This window comes from Narcine bancroftii, chromosome 3 (genome assembly GCF_036971445.1).
Source record: "Narcine bancroftii isolate sNarBan1 chromosome 3, sNarBan1.hap1, whole genome shotgun sequence".
NCBI classification, from domain to species: domain Eukaryota; kingdom Metazoa; phylum Chordata; class Chondrichthyes; order Torpediniformes; family Narcinidae; genus Narcine; species Narcine bancroftii.
In genome coordinates this window covers 63289361-63308749 of record NC_091471.1, presented here as the reverse complement: position 1 = coordinate 63308749, position 19389 = coordinate 63289361, and the positions used below count along the sequence as shown (strand labels likewise).

Sequence of the window (19389 nt, the reverse complement as noted above, 5' to 3'; positions counted from 1 at the left end):
TTTAAAAGACACTGAACTTCCAAGGATAAATTATCATTGCTTACATGTAGGGAAACAATTGAAATTGACAATTACTGAGAATGCTACTAGACATCAAGGAGCTCCTAGCAGATTAGATCAACATACACTAGCGCCAATATTTAATTGTCATGCATCAAGTGTTCCAAAGCACTGGAACATTAGCTAATCCATACCCTGTCACATTAGCTAATCCTGCATAAAATCAACATTTATAAATGTTGAACATGATGTCTTTGTCCAGTAGAGATGAACCCCAGTGTTTTTGTTGCACTGATTTGATAGAAATGTCATCAAAAGTGAAATTAAACTTATAGATTCTTAATGCATACATTTGAGCAGCTAATACAAGTATGTAAACTCTCACTTTTCCCAGTATTTACGCATCCAGAATTCTCATGCATTTGGCAAATGTTGCTTAGAATACGAATTTTACTTTATTTCAAGTGTTATGCCAAATGTGTGTGTAAAGACATATTTTGGTGCATTTAGCTTTATACACAAGGGCAGCTCTGGTACAGGCAGATTAACTACAGCATTCTGAAGATTTGACACTTCATCTAAGGAATCACGTTATTCATTTATTTTTGCATTATTTTAAATTTATACTCTAGTTTAGCCTAAAAATATAGAAATGCAATGTAAAACATTGTTTAAAAAGATGACGTATGGTTTAGAAATTTGTTCATGTAGCATTTGTGTTATGCCAGCATAGTAGAATGACATGCACACCAAAGCCTTGAAGTCGAGACTGTTTTATTGCACTGGTCGTCGCGTTTATATGGGGCCCCAGGTGCTGACGTCAGGGCCTTGCGTCATTGGTGAGCCAGCCTGGGATTGGCCAGCGTCCCTGCTGCAGTTTGTTGTCTTCCCGCCATGTGGGATGTCACCTGGGACAGCAGCCAGTGTCACCCCCTCGTCCACACTGTCGCTGTGTTTGTCAGCCTTGTCTGTTGACTTGAGCAGTCTGGGGAGGAGTGGAGACTGACTAAATATGCCAGCTTCAGGTGGTGAACGGTAAAGGTCTCCTCTTTACCGCCGACATCGAGGATGAAATTGGAGCCATTGTCTTTGATGACCCAGTAAGGCTCCTTGTAGGGCTGTTGAGGGGCAGCAGGTGTGCACCCCTTCACAAAAACACACAATGGAAAGACTTTAAGTCCCTGGAGACGTCATGTTTGAGGGTTGTTGTGGGACCAGGGTCCCCAGTTTTTGCCGCAAGTTTTCAAGGGTGTCCGTGGGGTCTTCCGGGTGTTTGTCAGGGGCCAGGAACTCCCCCTGTATGATTAAACATGCACTACAGACTATCTCCGCTCCCAAAGCGATGTGAATCCCCAGCAAGGCCTACAGCAGTTTGTCCACCCATTTGCGACCCTTGAACCAGGCCATCAAGGCTGCCTTCAGGTCCTTGTGAAACTGCTCCACCAACGCATTGGCCTGAGGGTGATACACTGTAGTGTGGTGGAGCGGTGTCCCCAGTAAGTTAGCCAGCACTGCCCAGAGCCCAGAAGTAAATTGTGCCCTACTGTCTGAGGTTAGGTGCTCTAGGACTCCGAATCTGGACACCCATGTGTCAATGAGTACCCTGGCACAGGTTTCTGTGGTGGTATCAGCCAGCGGGATGCCTCAGGCCATCTCGTTGGGTGGTCAACCATGGTAAGTAGGCATCTCACCCCATGGGGAACTGGTAGGGGACCCATTGTATCGATATGTACATGGTTGATCCTGCATGCTGGTTTAAAAGTCTATGAGGGCAACTGTAGAGCTCGTCGAAAGAACCAAAGACTTGTTGATCCAAACCAAGGCTTTTATTAGCAAAAGACAGGAGCTTTTCACAGGTGGCTGACCAATCCGGATGATCCGACCTGGCTAGGGACACAACCTTTAAGGCCCAGACAGTAGGCGTGGCTAAGCTCTCAGCCAATCGTTGTAAGCACAGTCATTAAATTCTAGATACTGTAACTATATACATTGGTAATAGGTCTGTACTATCACAGCAACTTCATGTGAGTCTGCATTTTGGAGACTGACAATGCATGCAGGTCTTGACTCACTGGTTCCGGAGACCATGCCAGACAAACCTGCTAGTCACCATCTTGACAGTGGCTTGTATGACCAGATACGCCAGGTTGTGTATGGCGTCGAAAATCTGGCATATCCATGCAGCCGGGACAATGGGGCAAGGACTGCTGGTGGAGATGTTGCACAGTAGCGTCAGGTTACCTGGGCAAATGGGGATGACATCCACTCTGAGATGGCTGTCTTATATGCGGGGGATCTCAGGGTCCTGTTGCTGTGCTTTGCTGAGGGTCACCTAGTCAACCCCCTAGGACAGGGCATGGACCAACTCGATCGTGGAACATGACAGATCATCGGCTACCACATTGCTTTTCCCCGCGATGTGCTGTATGTCCGTGGTAAATTCTGATATGTAGGACAAATGTCTCTGCTGCTGGGCTGACCAAGGGTCTGATACCTTATGGAAGGTGAAGGCCAACGGCTTGTGATCAGTGAAGATCTTGAATTGTCGACCGCCCAAAAAGTTACTAAAGTGTCTGACCACCAGGTACAGCATCAATAGCTCTCAAAGGCGCTGTGGTTGGGGGGGTGGGGGGGGGGGAGAAGGCATAGTGGTGTCTGCTGAAAAAGGCCACTGACCTTTAATGAGCTGTTCCAGTACGCCTCCTACCACTGTGCAGGAGGGATTGACTGTCAGGCAGTAGGTGCCTCTCGTCTGGGGTGTACCAGGAGGGTGGCATTGGCCAGTGCATCTTTGGTATTCTGGAACACCCTTGAAGGTTCATTGTCCCAGGTAACATCCTTTCACTTGCCTGCCATCAGCGTGAACGGGGGTGCATGAAGCGGGCCACTGCCTGTATGAATCTGTGGTAAAAGTTTATCATACCAGGAAATTCCTGTAGCCCTTTTACTGTACATGACTTGGTGAAGTGCTGGACCACCTCGACCTTTTAGGGGAGGAGTGTTGCCCCGTGTTTGTTTATTCTGTGCCCCAGGAAATCGATAGTGTCCAGGCCAAATTGGCATTTTGTGGGGTTAATTGTTAAGCCAAATTCGCTCAACCGGGTGCACAGTTGTCTCAGGTAGGCGGTGGTGAGATCATCCAAATAGATGAACGCAAATGGGAGGTTCCGGCCCACTGCGTCCATCAGCCACTGGAAAGTTCATGCCACGTGTTTCAGCCTGAAGGGAATTCGAACAGGCCAAAGGAAGTTATGATCATGGTTTTTGGGACATCCTGGGGGTGAACTGGGATTTGGTGGGTATCCCTGGATGAGGTTCACCTTGGAAAACACCTGTGCCCCATGCAGGTTGGCGATGAGGTCTTGGATATGGGGCACAGAGTATCAGTCAGGCGTGGGGGCCTCATTGAGGTGGCAGTAATCGCCAAATGGCCTCCAATCTACCACCCCCCCCCCCCCGGAGGTTCAGGGACTGTCATAGAGTGCCGCACAATCCCTAGATCTTCCATTTTCTTGAACTCCTCCTTAGCTAGGCTAAGTTTCTTGGAAGGGAGCTGAAGTGCTCTGGCGTGGAACAGGGGTCCTTCAGTCAGAATGTAGTGCACTACCCAGTGTTTTGGATTGGCTTTGGAGATCTGTGGCGCCACCACTGAGGGGAACTCCGCCAAGATGCGGGTGAACTCATTATCTGAAAGCAATATAGAGTCAAGGTGGGGTGGGGGGGGGGGGGGGGAGGGGAGGTGGCGGGTAGGTTGGCCTCCCTGGAGCTTGAAAAGTTCTGGCATGCACCAAGCACTACCCTTTGAGGTCTACGAGCAGGCAGAGGGAACAAAAGAATTCGGCCCCCAGGAGCGATTGCACCAGTGTCTCAAGGGTGAAGGTCCTCGTCAATGGGCTGTTGCCAAATCAAAGGGGGATGCTGAGGACACCAAAGATGGAGGAGCTGCTGGTTGCCCTCAGTGCTGGGCTCTGCCTGCCGATGTGGGTGTAGAGGCCTGAGGGGGGGGTCAGGATACACACCAAGGAGTCCCAAACGTAGAGGAGGCTACCACGTGGGCCAACCACCACAGCCATCAATGATGGTTGGCCAGGGCATTTTCTGGAAACCTGCCGGTAGGTGGCATCGATGGGCCTCCACACCCCATCACTGATGATAATAGCAGAAATGGCCTGGGGTATTGACTTGGTTCTCCACTGGTCTTGGCTTAGCAGTTGGCTGTGTGTGGGGCTTGCTAACCTGTTCTACAATGCTGCTGGTATCTCTCTTTGCTCTCCAGAGCATGTCCACCCAGGCCTCGACCCTCTGGGGGGTCACTGAAGTCCTCGTTCATGAGCAAGAGTTGGATATCCTCAGGCAGTTGCTCCAGAAAGATCTGCTTGAAGAGCAGGCAAGGCGTGTGGCTCTTGGTCAAAGCAAGCATCTCACTCATTACAACGGACAGGGTTGTGTCCTCCAATCTGTCTCTGTGCAGCAATCAGGTTGCGCGCTTACGCCAGAGAGCCCGAAAGTACGGATTAGCAGCTCTTTTAGGGTCACTTATTTGCTTTGATCCAGAGGCTGCCATAGGAAGTCTATGTCCTTTGCTGCTGTGTCTTGATCAAGGGCCCTCATGACGTAGAAGTAACGGGTGTTGTTGGTGCCGATGTGTCAAAGCTAGAACTGAACCTTGGCCTGCACAAACCACATATGTGGTCGCAACACCCAAAACGTTGGGAGCCTGAGTGAGTTTGCGTGGATGGTCGCTGGCTCCGCTTGGTCCATCATCTTCAGGCCCAACTGCCGGTTGGATCTGCTGAGATCACCAATGTAGAGTTCACACTACATGAGCGTGGATAAGAATGACATGCACACTAAAGCCTTGAAGTCGAGATTGGTTTATTATACTGGCTGTCGCGTTTATATGGGCCCCAGGCGCTGACGTCAGGGCACCGTGTCATCAGAGCGCTGACCTGGGATTGGCTGGTGTTCCCGCCAGTTTGCTGTCTGCCTGCCACGCAGGAGGTCACCTAGGACTATGGCCAGTGTCACCCCCAGGACCGTGCAGTCGCCCCATTTGTCTGCCATTTTGTGGGCTGGTCCCCGTCTCTGTGCGTGGGCTGCTATATTTAAATGGTTTTTTTTGCAGAGAATAGCCCATGTACTGTTATCATCTTAGCAATTCTCATGTAACTGGTACCCTTTCCCAGATGGAATTTACAGTAAATTTCCAGCCAAGTGCAACACCTTTCAGAATTCAAATACTTAGCTTCATGATCCGTACTTTGCAATAACATTTGAAGTCATTCTTTTGCAACTTGCTTAACTAAAATAACAAATTTATTGAAAAATTGCATCGACTTACTCCAAAAAGCCAGGTTTGTGTTTCTGCTCATTGTGAGGTCCAAACTGGATCAGGCACTGGTATCCTGCAAAATCACAGGCTTTGTCGAAAGATACAGGATGAGAACCGTTCAGAATATCATCTCTGGCCTGATGCACAAGAAAATAAAAACTCATTGCTCGGAACTATTCAACATCAATTAACCATTTGCCAATCCTGATTTCCAGATTAGAAACTTTAAAATTGAATTCATGCAAGATCTGTGTAGCTTTACTACCCACAATGTATATATAGTTTACAATACTGAAAGCCCATTTAGCTCATGTTAATATGCCATCTGAGCCACTTCAAGTTATCTTACTAAAACATCCTCACAATGCCTTAAATATAACTATACTTTCCTAAATAGTGCCAGTCATAGCAAGATCCATATTATATACAAATCCTCTTGAATTTTTTTTAAATTCCAATTGTTACAATTATGACCACTGGTTTCGTATTCCCAGATAGTCAAAACATCTCCACTTCTCTGTTCTGCATGGCAGAGAGTGATAATAAGGAGTGATCTTGATGATAGCACTCAAAGATTGATCTAAAGAAAATTCTATGCATTTAATTTTTCTTCTTTTAAATTCTATTCTCTGGAAATGTACTTAAAATGTGTACATTTTTCAATGGCTTTCATAATTTCATTGATTATAAAGAGGGGGGATCTGTTCCACAAGAAGCCTTTTTGCCGGAATCCAACTTTCTTTTTTTTTTTTCTTTGGCTTGGCTTCGCGGACGAAGATTTATGGAGGGGGTAAAGGTCCACGTCAGCTGCAGGCTCGATTGTGGCTGACAAGTCCAATGCGGGACAGGCAGACACAGTTGCAGTGGTTGCAGGGGAAAATTAGTTGGTTGGGTGTTGGGTGTTGGGTTTTTCCTCCTTTGCCTTTTGTCAGTGAGGTGGGCTCTGCGGTCTTCTTCAAAGGAGGTTGCTGCCCGCCGAACTGTGAGGCGCCAAGATGCACGGTTTGAATCCAACTAGAACCTTCACTTTCCACAAAGTGATTGACATTCTTAATTTTTCTATTTAAACTGAATATTTGGCATGCTAACACTGTTGCTTTGATTCTGTCTACCTCTTACCATTTGTTACACCTTCACTTTGATACTATACTCTTTGAGATAAATTCACACAATGAATCTTGGCAGTCCCAACATTAATTTCTACATACACTTTTCTCTCCCTTTGCCAATCCATGTAACTTTCTTTAAACCATATTCTGCTTATGGCAATCCAAACTAATAATTGGTTGATGAATCAATATGATTTGATTTCAGTTGTGCCTTTATTATGAAAGCACCCCTGAAGATCTTGCACATCCCATCGACTTCACTAACTTTTGTCACTTAAAAAGCCAAACATTAGCAGTGAATGATGTATATTTTACATCATAGTTTTAACCCTTCAACCAAATTCACAGGGAGGAGAGAGAAAATAAATGCACTTTTGAAGTGAATAATTGTTATTGCTTATTTTGACTTAAAGCATTGGAAATCACCCACCAGCCTTCAGGATTAGATCACTGCAAGGATTTAAATAATTTTTCTCATCCATGGCTTTCCATTCATTCAGTTTCAAGTCTAACATGCCAATGCAAAAACTTGCCAAGCCACAGTTCAAATAAAGTTCAGTTTTGATAAGAAAAGTTCCAGGGAATACTTCTAATCATCTTACCTCAGTTATTGATGCCATAAGAAATTTACATTCTTAATTTTTCTATTCAAACTGAATATTTAAAGCCACTACAGACATTTATCAGAGCTCAAAGTGTAAATATCCCATTTAATTCTTCTACAGATATACAAACCTGTACATAAAGCAAGTTCAATTGTACAGGATCTCTTGAATCAACATTTTGATCAGAATAGAAGAATTTTCGTCTAAGAAGTAAGGTTTCATTTTCATCAACACCTTGTTCTCGCAGTGTTCTACCATGATCTAACCAGTTCACTGAAGAAGATAAATGTAGTGGTATCATGAAGACATTCATGGAAAGTAAACAAGACATCATTACCATCAAAACTGTTCCCAATCTATTCACCCAAAATGTTGGCTCTATCTATGTCACTTCTTAGGGGGCTACATTTAACTCATGCAACATTATGGGAGATTACCCAAAAACAAGCTGCACTTTTCAAATGGCGAAGTTAAAAACCATTTGTGACCAGGAATATAGGTCTCCCTCAATTATACCCCCTAAATTATGGGCGGAATAGTTGGTGTAGCACTTAGCACAACGTCTTTACAGCACCAGCGATTGGGGAGACCTGGGTTTGAATCCCACATTGTCTTTGAGGAGTTTGTACGTTCTCCCCGTGTCGGTAAATTGAGCAGCACAGACTTGTAGGCCAAAATGGCCTGTTACTGTGCTGCATGTCTAAATTTAAAATTTAAATTAGATTAAGACAGCATATTATCTACTCCTTTTTCATTTGTTTCAGTTCCACACCTAGGCATGCAGTGAGTATTCATTCACCATTAGTACTGTAGATGCAATAAAAACTCAATTGCAGAACGAAAATACTTCTGGAGGGTAAAGTCAACCTCCTGCTTTAGAACAGTTGGAAAACTAAATTACACATGTAAACCTCAATATAACCTTAATATTTTCTGTCAAATTTACTCGTGTAAGGTCTGAGATAAGGTTGACTTTCTACCATTTCCACTGTGTGTTTATTCAAATATATCTTCTATAAAGAATATATTTTATGATATTTAATCTTTCAAAACAGGTTAAGCATTGATACATTTTAAATCTCTGGAAAAATATAAATCACTTACAATCATCATCTGTGTGTAATTTTTGCTTCAGCTTTTCCATTTTCTTATCGTCCCTGAGCAGGGTTTTGTCTTTCTTTAGGGTCCCTGTCATTTCTTCTTTCTTTTCTTCAATTATTTCATGTACAAGTGAATACTCTTCATGATTTGTGATTCCTTGACAAAAATATATTGGTTTATTTTACTTATAATATGACTTGAACACCAAAATAAATCGTGAATTGAGGATGACTGGCACCAACGACAACTGATGCATTGAATATCCCAACTGAATATAATTCAATATAAGTCATACTTCAAGGTCTCCTGATAAAAAATTGCAATTTATGTAAGCAACACTTTTTATTAAATTTTGAATTTATTCTCTTCTTAAGGATAGTTTTGCCACTTATGGTAATTAGTAATAATGATCCAGCAGTTTATGAAACCATCAGAAATATCTGTAATAGTGAGAGCAAGAAAATGCTGCTGACCAATCATATGGCCTATAAACTTGCACTATGAGAGTAGCGGAGTGATTCTCTAAAACATATCTTTGCCTCATCCAATCAAAAGGAAGGATGTTCATTAAAAAGGTGAAGAATACTAATGGTGCAATGTTTACAATAATTTGCAAAAAAAATTACTGCATCTGGACAGGTATGTGGATAGTTTTGTGGCAAATGAGATGAATGTTTTGCAGAATGGCCCCAATTCTGTGCTGTCCAACTGTATGGTGGTGACTTTTCTGATTGTTTGATAATATTTCCAATACAGGTGCAATCAGCTCATTGAATGGAGGTAATGAGCTCTGCTACAGATGCTAATGCACCTTCTTAAAGTTTTGCTGTTAATCCTACACCCTTAAACAGGGGATACAGTACAACCTGAACATCTGCCAAGTCACAAAAGCATGGTAAGGCAATCAGTGCTGCTGCTTCATAGTTCCACTGATCCATATTTGATCGTCTCCAGCACATTCTGCATGGAGCTTGGGTTTTCCAGTTTCCTCTCAGACCTCAAAACCATGTTTGTTGGTCAGCTGTTTGTTGCTGTGAATTACCTCTAATGTAAATTGCAGTTGGTTTAATATTACAGCACAGAACAGATTCAGATTTAATGCCAGAGTATATGCATGACATCGCATACAACCCTGAGATTCATTTTTCTGCCAGCATTGATCCCTGAGGCACACCTCTATTCACAGGCCTCCAGTCTGAGAAGCAATCGTACACTACCTCTCCCTGGCTTTTCCCGTCTAGTCAATGTGCAAGTCTTGTAGCACATAGATCTCTTTCCTGATGGAAGCAGTGAGAACAGAGCACATGCTGGTGATGTGGATCCTTGATGGTTGCTGCTGCTCTCCAACGGCATCATTCCCTGTAGCTGTTCTCACTGGTGGAAGGGCTTGCCTGTGATGTCCTGGGCCATGTCCACTACCTTTTGGAGGGATTTATGTTCAGGGGTATAGGGTCCCTTACCAGACACTTTCCACCACACATCTATAGAAATTTTCCAGGGTTTCTGGTGTCATACCAGAGGAAGTAGAGGTGCTGATGTGCTTTCGTCACGATGCCATTAGTGTGTTGGGTCCAGGAAAGATCCTCTGAAATAGTGATTCCCAAAACTTGAATTTGCTCACCCTCTCCACCTCTGATCCCCCAATGATCACTGGATTGTACATCCCTGATTTTCCCTTCCTGAAGTCAACAATCAGCTTCTTAGTTCCGATGACACTGAGTGGAAGGCTGTTGAACCATTCAGCCAAGTTTTCAATCTCCCTCCTGTATGATGACTCATCACTGTTCTTTGTAAAACCCACTACCATAGTATCTTCGGTAAATTTGTAGATGGTGTTAATGTCATAGCGAGCCATGCTTTTGGCTCACAATGTGCTGACGGGGAGATTTTATATGTCAGCAAAAACTATTGCAAATTTCTGCAGGTATGCCAAAAAGAGTATCCTGATGGGTTGCATCACTGTCTGGTATGGAGGTGCTAATGCACAGGTCAAGAAAAGTCTACAGGGAGTTTGAAGCTTAGCCAGCGCCTTCATGGGCATCTGTCTTCACTCCATCGAGGACATCTACAAGAGTCAATGTGCCAAGAAAGCAGCCTCTATCCTCAAGGACCCTCACCACCCAGGTCACGTCCTCTTCATACTACTAACAGCAGGAAGGCGGTACAGGAGCCTGAAGACAAACATCGGTATAAAAACAATTTCTTCCCCTCCACCATCAGATGCTACCTCAGTTTTTCCTCTTCCTTTAAACTACTTTTTTTTTAAATATACCTTGGAGCAATTTTTGCAACTGTAATGCACAATCTTTCTTTGGCTTGGCTTCGCGGACGAAGATTTATGGAGGGGGTAAAAAGTCCACGTCAGCTGCAGGCTCGTTTGTGGCTGACAGGTCCGATGCGGGACAGGCAGACACGGTTGCAGCGGCTGCAGGGGAAAATTGGTTGGTTGGGGTTGGGTGTTGGGTTTTTCCTCCTTTGCCTTTTGTCAGTGAGGTGGGCTCTGCGGTCTTCTTCAAAGGAGGTTGCTGCCCGCCAAACTGTGAGGCGCCAAGATGCACGGTTTGAGGCGATATCAGCCCACTGGCGGTGGTCAATGTGGCAGGCACCAAGAGATTTCTTTAGGCAGTCCTTGTACCTCTTCTTTGGTGCACCTCTGTCACGGTGGCCAGTGGAGAGCTCGCCATATAACACGATCTTGGGAAGGCGATGGTCCTCCATTCTGGAGACGTGACCCACCCAGCGCAGCTGGATCTTCAGCAGCAATCTGTACCATATTTTGACATCAACACACATCTTTTTAGCAGTTCACTGCTCCATCAGATTTACAATCAATGCATGACACATGGGCATCTTTCTTACCTATTCTGGCACAGATTGTCATCAGCATATCGCTCACAATTTTTGAGTCATCCACCATTACAGTTTTGATACTTCCGTCCAACATCCTAATCTTCAGAGGTCTCTGCTTTCTTTTGTAGTCCAAAGTATCCTAGAATTAAAAAAGCAAAGACCACTATGAATCAGCATCACACATATTATGTGTACTCTGTTCTAGATTTTCTTCACAATCGCAGATCTGGATTGGGCTGCAAAGATGGTGCGAAACAAAGACAATTATTTGGGTAAAAATAAAAATAACCCAGTGGAGGAAGTCAGCAAGTCAAGCAGCATCAATGGGAGAAAAAGAATGATCAAAATTTAGGCCAGAACACTTTACAGCCCAAAACATTGACCATCCTTTTCTCTCACTTGCCCCTTTAAAACTGGGTAGCCCTCCTGGGACCTGGGTGGGGTTACTAGGGCAAAGGTGCTGGAAGCACCTTTTAAATTGCAGGGGGATTGACCCATTAAATCTCCTACCTGGCTGTAATGGAGGATTTAGACCAGCTTATGCAAGAAGGGATGCAGTTGCATCAGACATAATCTAAATTCCACTATGAGGCCCAGGGATGCAGTTGAATAGGAAGACATAATTTACACCATGAGGCCCAGGATGCATATGAATTAGTAGACACATCTAAATTCCACCACGAGGCCCAGAGATGCAGTTGTCTTTTGTTGGTCGCAGACAGACAGGAGACCTTGAAGATAATTAAATAATTTATTCCAAGAGATAAGCTATGAGTAAAGAATTTTTTGGGTAATATAAGCCATGGTCTCACTGCTGAAGTGGAGACTCTCTGGGGGGGTGGAAACGTCTCTCAGCAAGAAGAACTTATAGAGTCCAGCTAACGTCCCGGTCGGGGGAGGTGGAGAAGCTGCTACCAGCGCCCCAACAACCTACTACAAGTGTGCGGTCATTGCCTCGCTTCGGCAGTTGGGACCAGTCCAGGCACTGATAAATATAATTGGGAAGGGCTTGCATATTGTAGTTTGAAATCAGCTTTTGAATTTGTAATAAACATTTGCATGAACTGAAGTGCTCTTGGTGTGTGTGTCTGTTTTCTTTCGGTAGCTCAAACACTGTGACCAATCTAAAACGAACAAAGTGAGAGGTACGTTTACCCAGGACACCAGCGACTTAAGGGGGATCCCACCCCCGCCATGACATGTCACACTCACCTGAAGTACTGCTGGATGTTCAGATGATGGCTGCCCGGTGACACATGCACACAAGCGCTGATGTCACCGGAATAAGTGGGTCAGCCATTTTCCTTTTCAAATCGGCCGTGGATGAGACTTAGGTAAGTTTAACTGGGTTCTCTGACTACCTCTGTGGTAGGTCAGGGACCTGGTTGGATTCCGAAAAGGTTGACCCAGTTGGACCCTTTCTAACTGCTGTGTAACTGAGGTGCTAACCAGTTAATTTTTCCGGTTAATCTTATTTTACACAGCAATTTGGAATGGCCCATTAATGCTGCATGATTCATTGAGTTCCTCCAGCAGATGATTTTTTTACTTCAGATTTCAGCATCAACATTCTTGCGTGTGTCTCTAGTTACTTGGGTGTCTCATTATCACTTATAAACTAATGCTGATAACAAGTCCAAACCACCCATTCTTAACAGGGGCCACAGCCCATTTAAGGAGGCCATGGACTGAAATAATACAACATTCGGTCAGTAGGAAGAAAGCAACTAAACGTGACTGTTTCACAGGAAAGGGGGCTCATAAATGAGAAGAGTCCCAAGGAGGCCATTGCCAAAAAAAGGTTGAGTCCGGCTGTTCTAGACCATGGTGCACACACAAATATATACATACACAGTACAAAATGATCACACAAATAATCAAATTAAATATATAAGTATTTGGGAAGATTTACATTGTTATAGAATACTGCTCATTAATCTCAGTCTCCAGGAAGAAACTATTCCCTAGCTTGGCAGTCCTGATTTTGATGCTGCTGTACCTCCTCCTTGATGGTAGTGAGTTAAAGATCCTGTGTGATGGATGGCAACAACCTTCTATAATTCCTTGAGCCTAATTTAGGCAAAACTCTCAGTAAATGTCAATTTAAACAAAAGAGACTTTGGTGATCTGGTCTGATGCTTTGCAGCTACCATTCCACACAATGATGCAGCCTGACAGGTCACTCTCAATTATTCTCCTGAATGTGGTCAAGGTTGGTGCCGGTAGACTTGCCCTCCTTAGAAAGTGTAGGCATTGCTGTGCCTTCCTGACTAATGACTAATGTGGTCAGTCTGTGATAGGTCATACCTTGTATGCAAGCAAAGGAACTTTGTGTACTGCATGCTCTCCACAAAAAGGCATTAATTGGATATGATGAGAGGAGAGGTGAGGATTAGTCAAGTTCAGCTCCAACACAATCTATAAAATTGCTGACAACTCAACTACTGTTGACCAAATAACTGAAAATGATAAGTTGTAATACTGAATGGAGATCGGAATTCCAGTTGGGAGGTGCCAGAACAATCTTGCTCTCAACGCCAATTGAGGATCTTTTTGTGCATTTGAGCTTCCTACCTGCATTGATGGGACTGATTTAGAGAGGGGGAGTACCTTTAAGTTTCTGGGAGTCTATACTGGTCATCCTTTGGTTCGAAGAAGAAATGTTTATGCAGTTCATCTGTGGACATGAAGGTGACTTTGCAGCCCTAGTCTGGAAGTGCAGAGTCTAGCACAATGGGGGCACTGGAAGTCCGTTTTTGTAATAACCATGCTGTTGCTTTGTGACACCCCTCATAGCACAGGACTCGCCAATAGGATCTGTCAGCAGCTGCAGCTTCTAGTGCTCTTGGCTGGATGCCACAGTAGCGTAGGGTTTCCTTCACAGTGTCTTTCTAGCGCTTGCATAGAGCACCTCGAGGTCTCCTTCTGGTCTTCAGTTCACTATAGAGCAGCTGGCGAGGCATATGGTGGTCGTCCATTCTAATGACGCATCCCACCCACCGCATCAGGACTCCGATGATCAGGGACTCAATGCTGGTGGACTTTGCATGACCCAAGACCTCCAGGTTGGAGACGTGGTCTTGCCAACAGATGCCAAGGATGGTACGGATGGTGCACATGTGGAATTTGTCCAGTTGTTTGATGTTACGTCAGTATAGAGTCCAGGTCTCTCATTCAATAGGAGAGAAAGGATGACCACAGTTCTTACACTTTTCAGTTTTGTGGAGATGTGGACATTGTGTTGATAGAGCATTCTCGCACACAGCTTCACCCGAGCCTGGCTGGTCTTGCTGATCCCATCGATTTCTTTGTCCAAAGACCTGACACTCTAGATGATTGCTCCCCAAGTGTTTGAAACTGTTTACATTTGTCAGCTGGATGTCGTCAACGGTGATTTTTGGTTCTATGGTGTTTCGCATGGACTGATGGAGTACTTCAGTCTTGTTCAAGTTGATGGTCAGGCCAAAAGAGCGTAACAGCGTCTGGGAATTTGTCCAGCATTAACTGTAGATAACTATGCTTTGTGTGCCAAGACATAGTGTGACGTTAGGTGAACTGAAGTGGGTCCGGGTCCTTCCTGAGACAGGAATTAATTTACTCTATAGCACTTCATAAATAGTCATTGAGGCAGGTCATCTTGCTCTTCTTGGGTGCCAGTAATGTTTGTCGATTTGAAGCAGGCGGGGACTTCACAGACTGCAGCAGCGAGAGATTGACAGTATGCTCAAAAGCTCCATCCAGTTGGTTTGTGCAAGATTTGAGAATGAGATAACATAACTTTCAATCAAATAAAATAGGCCTTAATTTGCAAGAATACAAGCATAATGTACAGATGCACCGAAAATCTTACTTGCTGCAGTCACACATGTACATAAGATACAACAATAGTATAAACGAACTTACCAAAATATTCCACGAGACAGAAAAAGAGATAACGATTATAAAAGGATAGGTAGCTATTCATGCAACAACAACAAAAAAAATCTCGTCTGCCATCTCAGCCAGAAGAAATATGCATTCTCTTCATTGTGCTAGACAATTTATAGCACAATTTGGAAAATCAAGCATCAATAACATTGCAAGCAGAACCAGTTCAAGAGATTCATTACAGAATTGTTCATTGTGGATGTAAAATACAAAAAAAGATGCAAAACAGAAAAATAGCAAACTTACCCCATTCCTCAACATATAGTAGTCCAAAGCTTTGCCAGATTCCAACCAGATCCCTTTCTTTGGGTCCTCATCAGACAGAAATAATCCATAATCATTGGCTGGAAGTGCAAAAAAAAAATCCAGCATCAGATCAATAAACTTGCTTTACAAGCATTTGGAAAAATCACAATCTTATGAGGGTTGGTCATGATGGCTTTGTGAGGGACAAGTTGTGTTTCATGAACCTGAGTTTTTGAGGTGACAAAACAGATAGATGAAGATGGAGCAGTAGATGCATTATACATGGGTTTTAATAAGGTTTCCCATGGTAGGCTCATCCATAAAGTTATGAGGCTCAGGATCCATGGAAAGTTAGCTGTGTGGAATTGGCTTACTTCACAAAGGCAGAGAAGGTGGTGGTAGATGGAATGTATTCTGCCTGGCGGCCAGTGATGAGTTGCACTCCACAGTGATCTGTTCTGTAATCCCTGCTCTTTGAAATGACTTGGAAAAGTTGAGTAGAGGGAAGTTTGGGGGAGATGTCAGAGGCAAGTTTTCTTTTTTAAAAAGAAGAGCAATGAGTGCTTGGAATGCATTGCCAAGGATGGTGGCAGAGACTGGTACAATAGGGAAATTCAAAAGCACATTGCTGAAATAAAAATAGAACACACAACATTACAGCCCATGATTTTGTGTCGACCTAAATAAACCTACTCAACAATCCAAACCTGACCAACTTCACACCCATACCCCTCCATTTTTCTTACATCCATCTGCCCATCTATTTTTATTAAAATATCCCTATTGTACCAGCCCCATAACCACCCTCAGCATGTATTCCAGGCACCCACTACCTTACATTAAAAAAAAAATTACCACTGACATCTCCCCTGAACTTTCCAGCCCTCGCCTTATACAAATGTCCTCTGGTATTTGCTACTATTTTCTTGGGAAAAAGGGGCTAGTGTCCACTCTATCTATAGCTCTCAATCTTGTCGACCTCCAAGCTACCTCTAATCCTTCTTCACTTCAAAGAGAAAAGCCTGACCTCTGTAAACCTTGTCTCATATGACACGTTCTCCAATCTAGGCAATACCTTGATAAATCTCCTCTGCACCCTCTCCAAAGATCCCAGATTCTTCCTCTAAGGAGGTGACCAGAACTGAATACAATATTCCAAGTGTAGTCTAACCAGAGTTGTAATATTACCTTGCGGGTCTTGAACTATATCCCCCAACTAATGAAGGCCAGCATACCATAAGCTTTCTTAATTACCCCATCAACCTGCTTGAAACTCAGATTTTAGGCCCCTGAAATTAGTCAAACTGCAGAAAGATGTAGAATGAATCAATTAGACAGAGGTCAACTCAACACAAAAATTCAAATTTTCAGTTGTTACTTGAGATTAATTATACCAACAACTACAGAATATGAGAAAAAAAATGACTTAATTGTAGCGGCGGCTACACTGCTCCTGCAATAACACATACACAACCAGACGGGTTGAACTCAGTGAGCAGACTAGTTTATTTCAGGCTGCTAGGCTGCACTTATACTCCCAGCCCGGACCTGGCTGAGAACCGCGCTGGAGGGCGCTGACGTCACCCGGGTGTCATGTGGTCCCCAAGCGCAGGGTTCTGAGCCCCGAGCTGGAAGGAAGGGAAACCCCCGACGGTGCCATTTTGGCCAGCTGCCCCGCCGCGTGGCTTACAAGCGGGGCTGGTTCACCTGCCTTGTTGTGAGCCGCCACACAGCCCCACCCAGAACCGGCAACAAACTTTTTTGCCAGGTGGCTTCGCTTCTTGGGCAACGACCACGGGCTCGGTGGGATCGAGATGCGCTGGCTTCAGCCTGTCCATAGTAAACAGCTCATGCCTGCCGCCCAAGTCCAGCGTGAATGTCGAGCTGGAACGCTGTATAACCCTGTAAGGCCCCTCGTATGGTCGCTTTAGAGGTGCCGCGGTTGGGCCCCGCAAAACAAAAACAAACTCCACGGAAAGCAGCTCGCCAGGAACACGAGTTGGGCGGGTGCCATGTCTGGGCAGCGGTGGGGGTTCGAAGGAGTCCAAGCATACCCTGAGGTGAGGAAGTAGTTCATGTGGTGACCGCTAGGGATTGTGAGGTGTGTTGACGAACTCACCAGGTAGTGCCAGCGGCGCACCGTAGAGCAGCTCAGCTGATGATGCCTGCAGATCTTCCTTGGGAGTGGAGAGGATGCCCAGGAGCACCCAATGCAGTTCGTCCGTCCAGTTGGGACCGGTGAGATGGGCCATGAGCGCCAATTAAGGTGGCAGGGCAAATATTCGACCAGTCTATTGGCCTGCGGGTGGTAGGCCGTGGAGCGGTGCAGCTGTATCCCCAACCTGTTGGCGAGCTGTGCCCAGAGCACAGACATGAACTGGGCGTCCTGATTGCTGGTGAAGTGAGCCAGGTCGCCGAACTGGACGACCCAACCATGCAACAGGGCTCAGGAGCAGGAGTCAGTGGAGGCATTTGGCATCGGGATCGCCTTGGGCCAGCGAGTGGTGCGGTCCACCAAGGTAAGCAGGTAATGGTTGCACCGGGAAACAGGCAAGGTCCCAACGATGTCCATGAGAATGTGGCTGAACCATTCCTGGATGTGCTGAAACTCCTGTATGCGCGTCCTGGTGTGCCTGTGGACCTTGGACCTCTGGCAATGGATGCATGTTCTGGCCCAGCCAGCGATCTGTTTCCGAAGCCCATGCCATACGAACTGTTCTGCCACCATCCGGACCATGGACCTGATGGACAGATGTGAAAGGTCATGGATGCGATGGAAGACCTGCCTGTGCCACTGCTGAGGAACCACTGGCCGCGGGGTGCCCAAGGAGATATCGCACAGGATGGTGCCTTTGCCGCTCGGAGTCGGGAGGTCTCGGAACCGCAGGCCGGTGATGGCGGTCTTGAAGGCCCTCGTCTCCTCATCAACTTCCTGGTCCCGGGCGAGCGAGCTGGTCAAAGTCGAGGCCGGGCATCAGGACGCAGATGGCCAGTCGCGAGAGTGCATCGGCAACCACATTGTCCTTCCCCACCTTGTGCCGAATGTCAGTGGTAAACTCTGACACGAAGGAGAGGTGACGCTGCTGGCGGGCCGGCCAGGAATCCTTTGCCATCGCGAGTGCCTGGGTGATGAGTTTGTTGTCGGTGAAGATGGTAAAAGTCCTCCCCTCCAAATAATAGCGGAAATGTCACACTGCCAGGAACATGCGCAGAAACATGCGGTCGAAGGCACTATACTTGCGTTCCGACGGGCGGAGCAGGTGGCTGAAGATTGCCAGCGGCTTCCAATGCCCATTCACCTGCTGCTCCAGGATGGCACAGAGGGCTGTGGCAGAGGCATCGACAGAGAGTGCCATATGTAGGTCAGTGTGCGGGTGGGCGAGCATGGCGGCCTTTGCGAAGGCATCCTTGGTGGCCTCCAATGCGGTGCAGATTTCTGGGTTCCAAGTGAGCATCTTGTGCTTGGCTGAAATGAGGGCAAACAGTGGTCGCTTGATGCGCGCAGCTCCCAGGAAATTGGTTGTAAAAGTTGACCATACCCGCGAACTCCTGCAGCCCCTTGAGGCTGTTCGGGAGTGGGAACTCCCTGATGCCGGCAACCTTCGCAGCAGCGGGCATGGCTCCTTTGGCCGTGATGTTATGGCCCAGGAACTGCATGGACTCTTTCCCGAAATGGCACTTGGCCGGGTTAATGGTAAGGCCGAAGTTGGCCAGCCGGGAGAAAAGGTCACGTAGGTGGGCCTTGTGCTGCACCCGGTCCTTGCTGACGACAAGGATGTCGTCCAAATAAATAAAGACGAAATCCAAGTACCTGCCCACAGAGTCCATGAGGTGCTGGAAGGTCTGAGTGGCATTCTTGAGCCCGAACGGCATGCACAGGAATTCGAACAGGCCAAAGGGAATGATGATGGCCGTCTTGGGTATATCCTCAGGGTGCACCAAGATCTGGTGATATCCACGCACCAGGTCAACCTTGGAGAAGACCCTCGTGCCACGCAGGTTGGCCGTAAAGTCCTGGATGTGAGGGATGGGGTAACGGTAAAGAACTGTTGCCTTGAGTTTGCTTTGAGTTTTCAAATGAAAGCATAGGGCCAACCAAGCTGAAGTAACATTTAAGACCACACATAAAGAAAAGAAAGATAAATCCTTGGATTACTTCAACAACCTCTGTGATAACTTCAAGAGAAGGCCATTGATCAAACAGATGATTACAGAAATG

The 19389-nt window shown here is 45.6% G+C and overlaps 1 protein-coding gene across 1 annotated transcript in view; it reads right to left on the bottom strand.

Moving 5' to 3' along the window:
* Window positions 1–19389, bottom strand: part of tln1 (talin 1) — a 301850-nt gene that overhangs the window by 135208 nt on the left and 147253 nt on the right. Inside the window, exons 4-8 of the mRNA XM_069924188.1 lie at window positions 15171–15268; window positions 11007–11136; window positions 8151–8303; window positions 7177–7319; window positions 5342–5469 (exon numbers count right to left, since the gene is read on the bottom strand). Of these exons, the coding sequence (XP_069780289.1) occupies window positions 5342–5469; window positions 7177–7319; window positions 8151–8303; window positions 11007–11136; window positions 15171–15268 (652 nt within the window). The remainder of the gene's footprint in view (window positions 1–5341; window positions 5470–7176; window positions 7320–8150; window positions 8304–11006; window positions 11137–15170; window positions 15269–19389) is intronic.